This window comes from Leucoraja erinacea, chromosome 24, assembly GCF_028641065.1.
Source record: "Leucoraja erinacea ecotype New England chromosome 24, Leri_hhj_1, whole genome shotgun sequence".
NCBI lineage: Eukaryota > Metazoa > Chordata > Chondrichthyes > Rajiformes > Rajidae > Leucoraja > Leucoraja erinaceus.
This window is the reverse complement of record NC_073400.1, coordinates 10,811,019-10,823,866: the sequence shown is the minus strand read 5'-3', so window position 1 is coordinate 10,823,866 and position 12,848 is coordinate 10,811,019. Positions and strand designations below refer to the sequence as shown.

At 44.2% G+C, this 12,848-nt stretch overlaps 1 protein-coding gene across 1 annotated transcript in view; it reads right to left on the bottom strand.

Moving 5' to 3' along the window:
- The window catches only part of LOC129708642 (adenosine receptor A1-like), an 84,976-nt gene extending 76,868 nt beyond the window's left edge, over positions 1 to 8,108 (bottom strand). Inside the window, exon 1 of the mRNA XM_055654528.1 lies at positions 7,258 to 8,108. Within this exon, the coding sequence (XP_055510503.1) occupies positions 7,258 to 7,619 (362 nt within the window). The 5' untranslated portion in view covers positions 7,620 to 8,108. The remainder of the gene's footprint in view (positions 1 to 7,257) is intronic.
- Between the last annotated feature and the right edge of the window lie 4,740 nt (positions 8,109 to 12,848).

Below are 12,848 nucleotides of genomic sequence, written 5' to 3'. Positions count from 1 at the left end.
TTTAGCAAAATGTAGTTCAAAGGTGGAGGGGTGAACTCGGAACCATAATAATCCATACATTATAGGTCTTCTGTGTTTGATGCAAGCATTAAGTCCCAAATGTCCTTCCATTCAAATAGGTACGCTCTGGTAATTCAAATTGAATTACTGACATTCTCTCGGCAAGATCAGGACCATAAAATCCTTTTCCTATTACCTTTTGGTCTCCACTACTTCTTGAAGTTATTTATCCAATGACGCATGACATATTGAAAACAAATCTTAAATCTAGATGCACTTGCAGTCAGTTATTTTTTATTTTCAATTTCAATGTTTTCATTTCGAGACAGGGCTGTCGACATAACTTTGAAGCGCTGATTGGACCATTTAATTGCCTCCACTACAAACTCACATGTACCTGCGTCCCAGTCCCTCTCACTGGAGATTACAATAGTCTAAGGAACATATATAAAGCAGAACGTTTATCCAATTAGTTTCCACTCTAAAAGGGGAACATGGAATTTGAAATAAAGAGAATATATATAATGTGTAAGAAGGAACTGCAGATGCTGGTTTAAACCGAAAATAGACACAAATAGACCCTTCTGCAGACATGGAGAAGGATCTTGACTCGAAACGTCACCCATTCCTTCTCTCCAGAGATGCTGTCTGTCCCACTGAGTTACTCCAGCTTTTTGTATCTAACTTCAGAATATATATAATTATAAATAATAGGTTTGGAATTTGGATCATATACCCTGCCAATTAATTCAATAGCACCAACTCATACTTTGCCTGTAAACCACATGGTATAGATCCAATACCACATGGGACAAGTAGTTGCTTCATTAACCATTCATTTTCTTGTCAACCATTTTACTTTCAATTTTCATACGTTCAATGGACATTATATGGGCATTATAATTTACAAATGGATCGCCATATAGCAGCGTAGATGTGTTCTAGCTCCTCAACATGCACTGCAGAAATATTTCAATGATACTCCTATCATAGCTTTGCAGGTTTCAATATACATTGCTATTTAACTGTAAATGATAGCCTCATCTAATTATGCCATGACCTTTTACAACACTACACCCTGAAGACATCACTTCGATTTGGCTTCCTGCAAAATGTGTAGGAAATTACGTATATATTATGAATTCTGGATTGCAAAGTGCTTAGGCATCATCTATATTTAGTTTTCGCAACTCGAAATACATGCATGCCATTTAATCCACCACTAGTATTAATTACAGTAGCTTAATGTTGTTTTACTCATCTCTTTATTTCAGTCCACAACTGGCTGTATCTGATTATATATTATACGATTGGCAACATTTTGTGTGTGCACGTTCGCCCTGCAACACCGACAAAAATATTATGTATTCATGGTTAGGTTTGGGTTTGCAAAATATGTGTGATGCTTAAAATTTAGAGCAGATTTTCCCTTATCTGCATTCATTGAGGCGAAGGACTTAAAGGACAGCGAGATCACTGTGGTGAATACTAACATGCCAGGGCATGAGAATTGAGGAAGAAGTGGAAGAAGAGCTTTGGCTCTTGAAGACCATTAAGATGGATAAGTCCCCAGGTTCTGATGTGATCTATCCCAGAGAGGCAAGAGATGAGATTGCAGGGACCTTGGCAAGGATCTTTATTTCTTCTCTCACCACTGGCAAGGTCTTGGAGGACTAAAGAGTAGCTAATGTTGTTCCTTTGTTTAAGAAGGGAAATAGAGAGAATCCAGAGAACTATCAACCAGTGAGCCTCACAGCAGTGGTAGGGAAAGTACTGGAGAAAATTGTTTGAGATATGATTTACTCCTATTTGGAACAGAATGGGCTAGTTTAAGGGATGGTCAGCATTGAATTGTACACAGCAGGCGAACAAAACTAACGACTGAGCTTTTTGAGGAGGTGACGAAGGAGATTGATGAAGGTAGGACAGTGGATGTTGTATACATGGGTTTTAGTAAGCCGTTAGATAAAGTTCCTCATGGTAGGTTGATCTATAAGATTGTAATGTATGGGATTCATGATGACTTGGTTGTATGGATTCAGAACTGACATTCATAGAAGACAGAGGGTTGTAATGGTAGGATTCTGGCTGGAGGTCTGTGACCAGTTGAGTTCCACAGGAATCTGTGCTAGGACCTCAGCTGTTTATGACATGTATAAATGACTTTGACGCAAATGTAGATGGGTTGGCAAGTAGGTTTGCTGACAAACCCAACATGGGAGAAGTTGCAGACAGTGAGGCAGCTGTCAGAAGATACAATGGGATATGAGGAACTGATTCCTGGGATGTCAGGACTGTCTTATGAAGAAAGACTGGATAGACTTGGTTTATACTCTCTAGAATTTAGAAGATTGAGAGGGGATCTTATAGAAACTTACAAAATTCTTAAGGGGTTGGACAGGCTAGATGCAGGAAGATTGTTCCCGATGTTAGGGAAGTCCAGGACAAGGGGTCACAGCTTAAGGATAAGGGGGAAATCCTTTAAAACTGAGATGAGAAGAACTTTTTTTCACACAGAGAGTGGTGAATCTCTGGAACTCTCTGCCACAGAGGGTAGTTGAGGCCAGTTCATTGGCTATATTTAAGAAGGAGTTAGATGTGGCCCTTGTGCTAAGGGGATCAGGGGGTATGGAGAGAAGGCAGGTACAGAACTGAGTTGGATGATCACCATGATCATATTGAATGGCGGTGCAGGCTCGAAGGGCCGAATGGCCCACTCCTGCACCTAATTTCTATGTTTCTATGTTTCTATGATATTGTTCAGCTGCAGAAATGGATGGGGAAATAACATATGAGTTAAACCCGAGAAAGTATGCACTTTGGGAGGTTGAATGTAAGGGGAGAGTATACACATAATGACAAGACCCTCAACAACATTGATGTGCAGAGAGATCTTGGAGTCCAAGTTCATAGCTCACCAAAGGTGACACACAAGTAGATGGAGTGGTATAGAAGGCATATGGTGTGCTTGCCTTCATTGCTAGGGGATTCCGTATAAGAATCAGGAAGTCATGATGCAGCTCTGTAGGACTCAGGCCATATTTGGAGTATTGTGTGCAGTTCTGGTCACCACATCACAGGAAAGACTTAGGGGCTTTGGAAAGGGTGCAGAGGAGATTAACTAGAATGGTGCCTGGATGAAAGGGTTTCAGCTACAGGGAGAGATTGGACAGACTTGTTTTGTCTTCTCTGGCACATTGGAGGGGAGACGATAGAAAAATATAAAATTATAAGAGGCATAGATAGGCTAGACATTTAGAACCTTATTCCCAGGTGGAAATGTCCAACACTAGAGGGCATAGCTGTAAGGTGAGAGAGGGAAGGTTTAACGGAGATGTACGGGTTTTACACAGTTTGGGGGCTTGGAACACATTTCCAGAGGTGGTGATGGTGACAGAGCCGATAATGATCTTTCAGAGGCTTTTAGATAGAGACATGGAAGTGCACAATATAGCGGGAATGTACAGGCAGATTACATCATGTTTAGCATATCACAGGGCCAATTGCTGTACTGTACAGTTCTGAGTTCTATGTTCTTACAAAAGATCGTAATATCTGATGCATTTAAGAAATATAATTAGCTACAATAATCTATTAATATTTCATTGGAGCCCACATTGGAAAATAATCAGCAATTTTTTCTTACACAGAGAGATGTAGGTGACGTGTAGGAAGGAACTGCAGAAGCTGTTTTACACCAAAGATAGACAGAAAATGCTGGAGTAACTCAGTGGGACAGACAGCATCTCTGGATAGTTGGAGGGTTTCGACCCAAAACGGCACCCATTCCTTCCATCCAGCCTGACCCGCTGAGTTACCCCAGCATTTTCTGTCCATCTTCAATGTTGGTGATGTGTTCTGAATGAAAATTAATATTTACACAACTTGGGTGGCCAATGGAAGGCTGTCTATTACCTTTATTAACTGATGATCAGAATGTCCAAGAAGTTCTTCTTCCAGACTGAGCATCTATCACCTTACACACTAGGGGCAGTTTTACAGAGGCCAATTAGTCTACAGGCGCACATGTCTTTGGGATATTGGAGGAAACCGAAGCACCCAGAGTAAAGCCAAACCCAGGGAGGATGTGCAGACTCCATGGAAACAGCACCCGAGGTCGGGATCAAACCTGGGTGTCTAGCGCTCTGAGGCAACGATTCTACCTTATGCGTCACTGTCCGCTCAGTTTAAATTCCCATTCTGGGAGTAGAATCCGGGCAGCCTGGGGATAAACCATGAACCCTAACCACTAGATTCCTGACATATTATATTATTGCCTATACTCTATAATAATACAGGAACAATGTGATCAGTGAAAGTCTGGTTTTGATTGAGGAATTAAATGCTCCCCCAGGTTTGAGAGAACCAAATCTTTCATTGGTTGTACCTAAAGTGATGACAAACCAAAACGTTTTGATAGGGACATCCGCTTTTTGTTTGGAAAGATACGTATATATGCAAATGTTACTGGAATTGATATTTCCAAGAATTTGATGAAAGGAAATAAATTTCTAAACTTTGATTCTCAACCAATAATCTAAAGCCTTCCAAATACATCTTAATACATTGGCAGTTATCCACTTTCGAAGAATTGTTCAATTACTTTGTTAGCAGTTTCCCAGTTTGAAGAAAGGTCCTGTCCCAAAACATCGCCTGTCCATGTCCTTCGAAAATGCTGCATAATCCATTGAGTTACTCCAGCCTGATCAATGTCCTAGAGAGCTGCATCTATGCCTCTCATAATTTTATATATTTCTATCAAGTCTCCCCTCCAATGTTTTCTGTTTTGTAAACCAGCATCTGCAGTTTCTGTTTCCAGAATGTCATAGAGTCTGGTTCAATTGTTCCCGCTGCGTGACACTTAGTGAAGTAAACCAAAACTCAGGCCAACAAAATAATGCTGTGCCGAGATATTGCATAGACTATCAAACAGTATAGCCTATAAGTTATGGCCTCTAATATCTATTCCAAATTTGATGCCAAGATAAACTAATCTCATCTGTTTGTGCGTGATCCACACCCTCCACTCCCTGCATATCCAGGTGTCTCTCTAAAAGATGCATATGGATACATGCTTCTGCTCTGGTTCCCCCCAGTAGGAGCCAGGATAGAGTAACCCTGGTCCTCACCGTTCACCCCACCAGCCTCCGCATCTAACACATCATCCGCTGACATTTCCATCACCACTAACGTGATCCCACCACCGCTCACATTTTCCCGTCTCCAACCGATTCTGCCTTCCGCAGAGACTGCTCTCTCCACATCTTCTTGGTTCACTCATCTCTTCTCACCCAAACTAGCCCCTCCCCAGGTATTTCCCCATAACTGCAAGAGCTGTAACACTTGTCCCTATCCATCCTCGCCTCCTTCCAGGGACCCCAGTGGTCTTTCCAGGTGAGACAGAGATTTATGTGCACATCCTCCAACCTCATCCAACAACATGTTCCCGATGTGGCCTTCTGTACATCGGCAAGACCAAGCGTAGACTCGGCAACCGTTTCAACAAATACTTGTGCTCAGTCTGCCAAGGCCTGTTGGTAGTTAAGCATTTTAACTCCTCTTCCCATTCGCACACTGACCTTTCTGTTGTGGGTCTCCTCCATTGCCAGAGTGAGGCCACACACAAACTGGAGGAACAACAGCAAAGGAGTGAACATTGAATTCTTACATTTTAGGTAATTACATAACCCTCCCCTCTCCATTCTCCCCCCTCCCCTGCCGTGCCTCACCTGGACTCGCATCCATTTTCCTCTCTCACCCCCTCCCTTCCAACTGTATTTCATCTTCCAGCTTCACAATTTGCAACTCTTCAATCCTTTTGGCTTGCTCCTTTTACACCTTCTTCCCTGATCAATCTGAAGATAGTCCCGACCCGAAACGTCACCTATCCACTCTCCAGAGGTGCTGCCTGAACCGCTGAGTTACTCCAGCACTTTATGTCTTTCAAAAGATACGTGATTTGCACCTTTAAAGAACATTTCCTTCGCTCCATAGATGCTGCCGCACCCGCTGAGTTTCTCCAGCAATTTTGTCTACCTATAATTCTACCTGCTTCGCGCTACCGCTGCCTCGCATTAAACTCGCCAATCTCTTGCAAACGGTGCGAAGTGTGGTGTCGCTAAAGGGAGGGAAGAGACGACTCTGACAAAGCCCGGATATCCCACGGAACTGTTAGCGATTCCGACGAGCTGTTCGGAGAGACATCGCAAATATACTCTGAATATTGTCCACGAACACACTCGGTCATCCCGTCTCATCACACCAACCAGCTCATAAAATATCTCAACAAAGATAGCGTTGAAAGACACAGACAACGTGGGGATTATACTATAATACCCATGCACAGCTGATTGCCCACAGAGACAACACCACAAAACAAACCCCCACCGCCACCGCTTCGCCACCACGTTAGCAGTTTGAAAGGTAACCGGATGGAAGTGAATAGCTTCGCTAACCCGCATCGGGCAGCGCTGATTCCCTGCCGCGGGGACATGTGGATCCCAACGATCCATAGACATTCCTTGCTTATCAGTGACCTTCCAACACTTAAACACCATCTCCACGGCTCAGAGGTGGTTTTGAAGGATTTTTAATTAAAGCACAAATTGGCCATATATATTAAAGTGCACTATTATTATTATTATTATTAGCATATGATAGTAAATTATGGCATATTATAGCGTATTATTAATAACATTATAGTATATATTTTAATTAAAATGTTATAATATTACAATATAATGTTTTATAATAATACTATTAGAATACAATATAATATGTTATGATAATGCTATTAGAATATAATATAATATTTTTTATAATAGTACTATAGTAAAACTATATCATATTTTATAATTACACTATAATAACACAATATAATCATTATAATAATACTATCATAATACAATATAATATTTTATAATAATACTATATAATACAATATGATACATGTGGATGGGAGGGGGTGCGGAAACTGCAGACGGCGCAGGTATAGAGCGAGGTCACAATTTAAAATTGTACTCTTTACTGTGAGTGAGCAAATATATCAGGCGCACTGAGACTTTGAGAGTTTCCCTTGAGAGGAACCGACCGTGAGTGTCAACGCTACAGGACAACGCCGCCGTTCGCTGCCTCTCGGGTGAGAATGCCCTTGATATGTCAACCCGGGACGGTGAACGGGGCGAGTGGCTACTCCGGCTTATTCCCCTCGCTTGTCTAAGAAAAGTGATGTCTATATCTCAGGAAGCGGCGCCTCACCTGGTGGGGACCTTGACTCGAAGGTAGCGATCGATAGCGATAGCCAGCAGCGCAAGGATGGAGCTTTGGGTCAGGACCAGGACGGTGCAGGAGAAGAGGAGGCAGCTGTAGAAGTGGGTCTTGAGGCCGATGCTGATGGTGATGGCCAGAGGGATGACCAACGTGCCCACGGCGATGTCAGCCAGCGCCAGCGACACGATGAAGCAGAAGGTGGTCTCCCTGAGAGCCCGGTTGATCTTGACGGCCCAACACACCAGCACGTTGCCCAGCACGGCGGTGACCGCGATCAGCACCTCTATCCCGATGTAGATCGCCAGCGAGGGGGAGATCGCCCCGGCCTCACCTTCCACAGCCACCGTCATCCTTGCATCCGCCCCGCTCCCGGCGTTGGGTTGAAGACGCGCCGAGCACGGGAATTATCTTTAGCTAAGTGTCAGTGCTGGGAGGGGGCGGTGATTCTCACTTTGTCGTCTCTCCGCTTCGCTCCCCTCCCCTCTCCTCTCCCCAGGCACAGTTTCGCCTCAGGGAAGCCGGGTTTACGAGTCAGCGCCGCTGCTGCCTGCGGTCAACGAGGCTGCACGACTCTCCCGCCCTCCTGACACCGAGTGGGACTGGGACATTGAAACTGACACCTCACACACGGTCTCTTCACTGCCCAGCTCCCAGCTAACACTGACAAGATCACTCATCCCTTAAGCAGCCCCCTTTAAAACCTCTCAGCAAAGTATATTTATTTTGGCCGACGTATTTCTACCACCCTCCCCCCTCCCATACATAAATATCGTCTGTAAAGCGTAACAGCAGGTTTTAAATATATAGTAGCTTGCACCTTATCAGTCTGTTCAGCGGCGTTGAGGTGTGTGTGTGTGTGAATGTGTGCGTGCGAATGTGAGCGTGTGTGAATGTGTGTGTGCGTGTGTGAATGTGTGAATGTGTGTGTACGCTGCCGCTTGTGCTCCCTGCTCGTGTTCCTCATTAGAGTTTACTGGAAGTGCGTTCGCCAGTTTCAGGTTTGCAAGTACCGTACATACAAGCCTTTGGTTTGCGAGGTCACTTTTAAAGAGGCAGTTCCTCGCCACCCGGCCAAGAATAAGCACTCTCCCGTCAGAAATTGACCCATTCCTTTACTGAATCCCCGGGTAATTCATTTGTTCGTTACTCGGACAGAATAATCTAAAACCCAGAACAAGGCTGTTACTGCCGCAAGAATTGATTTTCCTAAATCAGAAGAAAAACACACACCCTGTTCTGGAGCACTGGGGGGGGGGGGGGGGGGGGGGCTGGGTGTTTTAACACATATTTCATAAGTGAGCGTGCGAGAGAGATTATATTTGTCCACAGATTTTATTCTATATTTGAAGTTAAAACTCGTTTTATAGCGCGGCACTCTTTGAAAAGTGAGCAATTCTGAATAAATCTACATTCGAACACCATCCTACGGAATCCAACGACGGATTCATTATTTTCGCTTGTCAGCGTGGGGAGTTTAATACATTTATCATGACAACGTTTATTGTCTCAACAATCAGCCCGTTAAAGTTAGACCCAGTTTAAAAGGAAATTGCAAAGCTCGATCTGTAGGAAGGAACAGCAGATGTTGGTTTAGACCGAAGAAAGACACAAAATGCTGGAGTATTACAGCGGGTCAGACCGTATCTCTGGAGAAAATGAATAGGTGATATTTCAGGTCGAGACCCTTCTTTACAGTGGCGCAGCAGCAGAGTTGTTGCCTTGCAGCGCCGGGGACCTGGGTTCGATCCCGACTACGGGTGCTGTCTGTACGGATTTTGTGTGTTCTCCCCGTGATCCTGCGTGGGTTTTCTCTGGGATCTTCGGCTTTCTCCCACACTCCAAAGACGTACAGGTTTGTAGGTTAATTGGCTTGGCGTATGTGTAAAGTTGTCCCTAGTGTGTGTAGGACAATGTTGGTGTGCGGGGTTCGCTGGTCGGCGCGGACTCGGTGGGCCGAAGGGCCTGTTTCCGCGCTATATCTCTAAACTAAACTAAACAAAACGTCACCTATTCCTTTTCTCAAGAGGTGCTGTCTGACCCGCTGAGTTACTCCAGCATTTTGTTGCTATCTTGAAGAGCTAGATATCGGAGCAGCCGATGCGGTGGGATTCGCTGTAGTGCTCATTGCAACCTGGATCTGGATCAGATGTTAATGAGCAGGATGGGACGCCCACACACACACACAAAAACTACTCGCTAGTGCCAGAACGTCATCTTACGCTCAATGAATGACTGGGCAGAGAGGAGTTTCGCGCGTTGCTGCAGTAGAGGGAGCTTTTCTGCAGTGAGCATAGAGGATGGATAACCTTCAAGAGAGTCAAAAGTGTTTTATGGTCACATATCCCGAAAGGGAACGATGACATTCTTACTTGCAGCAGAGCAGCGGATATGTAAACATCGTAATCAGTAAACACTATAATAAACAACACAAAAGTTCAGTATATATATAAAAAAATAAACAATAAGTGCATTCACAAAACCATGTCCCCAGGTCTATGGGGTTTGGAGCTTATTTGGAGGTTGGAGCGTTTAATAGCCTAATGGTTGTTGGGAAGAAACTGCTCCTGAACCTGGGCGTTGCAGTTTACAGGCGCCTATAGGGTGATTTCATGAAAGGTCACTGGAGCGTAGATCCGCACCCACGTGACCGAAAATCTCAAGTGGAGGACATGCTAGACATCCGGTACATGTTAGTGGATGGGAAAACACGCACTTTCCCACCCGTTAAAAACATAGAAAACGGCCAGGTTTTGATCTGCAATTTATTGTGCCAGTCGGGGTGACCGTGAGGCACAGCTACCTAGATTTACAGTTTAAAAAAAAGATAGAAACTAAGGTAAATTAAAGAGGGAGCTGAAGGTGCCAATCCAGCGGAAGTGAACAGCGGACATTTGCCGTGGAGATTTAAAGGTCCAAAATATCGGGAATTATCGCGTTTGCTCGCTGAATTTCATCAAAAGTAACCTTTATGATATGAAGAACAATGAAATCGCCAATTTTAGGGAACTACCAACCCCCCCCCCCCCCCCCCCCCAACCTCTTCGCCACTTCCCCTTTCCCTTTTCTTCTTCCCCTCTCTCTCCCCAGTGCCCCACCAGTGACCTTTCGTGAAATCACCCTATACCTTCCTCCAGATGGCAGGAGTGAAATGGGTGTGTGGCCAGGGTGACGTGGGTCTCTGACCAGGCTGGCTGCCTTCTTTAGGCAGTGACCTGCTTATATCCCTTTGATGGTGAGAAGGTCAGTATCCATGATGGTTTGAACCTTCACCTCACCCAGTACTGGTGGTGTTGAAATAAAGATCTGCAGGTGCTGGGTTACAACAAAAAGACACAAAGTGCTGGAGTAACCCAAAGGGGTCAGGCAGCATCCCTGGAAGGCATGGATAGGTAACGTTTTGGGTGTGGGCCCTTCTGCAGTGATCATGGAGAGGGAGAGATGGAGGGAGCAAGCTGGAAGAGAGGAGAGCCAGGACAAAGCCTTGCAAGTGACAGGTGGATACAGGTGAGGAGGTGGCACATTTGGTAGGCAGATGGTTGGAAAAAGGCCAGAGATAAAAGGACAAAAGGTGTGAGCCCTGGTGGGGCACTGGGGAGAGAGAGGGGAAGAAGAAAAGGGAAAGGGGAAGTGGCGGAGAGGTTGGGGGGGGGGGGGGGGGGGGGGGGGGGTTGGAAAAATTGGCCATTGTTCTTCATATTGATGAAAGTTTTAGTTAAAAATATAAGAAGATATTAAGGTGCTTCTGAGCCCTTACAGCTTATATTTAGTGGGCTCAGGTTGCGGGGTGTGTGAGATAACATTGTCTCCCAAGTGAAGGAGCTAGAGAGATATCTTTGAAAGTAAGATGCCATAAACCAAATGACCAATGTTTATGGGGGAGGAGGCAATAAAGGAAGAGAGAAATAGACAGTCACATCTTTGTAAACAAATGACCTATGTTTATGAGGGACCAAATGGGAAGCAGCGAGCAGGCTAGGGGGTCTATTTGGAGATAAGGCAAATGGCCAATGTTTTTAGTATATCTTGTATCATGTAAAAAAAAAGGTTTGATGTGATGCATTCTGTGGAAACCTTCTCCAGTACTTCTGACCATGACTAATGTCTGTGGAATGTGATAAGGGGAAAAAAAAACCCTATTTAAGGCAATGTAATTCTGTTGTTAAGAGAAGGTGGCTGAGGACAGTCAAGTGTCTGTGTTGGTCACTTGACTGGAGTTCTCCCTCCCTTCCATCGGCCGATGTTAAGTAAAGTTTTGAACTGGTCTACCAAACAGTTTGTGTGGTGTCTGTTTATTAAGAAGTGAACCTGGTTTAGTAGTTAAGATAAGTAGCTTTTTCAATATCATAACCCATGCTGAATATAAAGTGTTGTTCCTCCAGTTTGAGTATGCCCTCACTCTCGCATTGGAGGAGGATCAGGACAGAAAGGTCAGTATGGGAATGGAAAGAGTTAAAGAATGGTTAGCAACCAGAAGCTCTAGTTGGCCTCGGCAGACTGAGTGTTTACTACATATGTAGCACATGTATATGTGTAGTAAGGTTTCAGCAAGTATTAACACTGTGTATAATAAGTGTGAAATCTTCTAATCTTTAATAATAAAAGCACAGCTAGAGAAGGCAGAATATTTACACTAATCCTTTTGCAGTACATCTTCATCCACTTGCATCTAATAATGAATGTGAGGGGAAAAGTATGCTTAGTTTAGTATAGCTTAATTTACAGATACATCGTGGAAACAGACCCTTCGACCCACCAAGTCCGTGCCAACCAGCGATTCTCGCACACTACCATTATCCTACACATTAGGGACAATTTACAATCTTTACCAAAGCCAATTAATCTATAAACCTGTACGTCTTTGGAGTGTGGAAGGAAACCAGAGCACCCAGGGAAACCCCACGCAGTCATGGGGAGAACATACAAACTCCGTACAGACAGCACCCGTAGTCAGGATTGAACCCTGGATCTGGTGCTGTAAGGCAGCATCTCTACTGCTGTGACACTGTGCCACCGTTATTAAACCTAAGTGTGGGGACATCATGCTGCAGTTGAAGACATTGGTTAAACCATCCATGGATATATTGTGTGCAGATCTGATCACCTCACTATAGAAAGGCTGTAGTAATGCGGCGACTGTGGAGGATTGTGGGTCCCAAACACAGGAAAATGGAGGAGGACTGACCAAACTTTGTGCCTTCCACCACAGTGATGAATGCTGTGGTGGATGTTTGTGTTAAATTTTTATTGTGTATTGTGTGTTCTTTTTTTATTGTACCGCTGCTCGCAAATTCATTTCACTGCACTTTATGTGCAAGTGACGAATAAAACTTGACTTGACTTGGCTTAATGCTGGAAAGAATGCACAAGAAATATGCTGGGATGTTACTTTGAACAGAGGGCATTAGTTACAAAGAGAAATTGTATAGGTTTCAAGTTGGTGAGGGGTGACTTTTGGTTCAGACAATTATGAGAGGCAGAGATAGGGTGGACAGTCACAGTCTTTTTCCAAGGATAGTAGAGTCTAAAACTAGAGGACAACGGTGTAAGGTGAGAAGGGAAACATTTAAAGGAGATGTGTA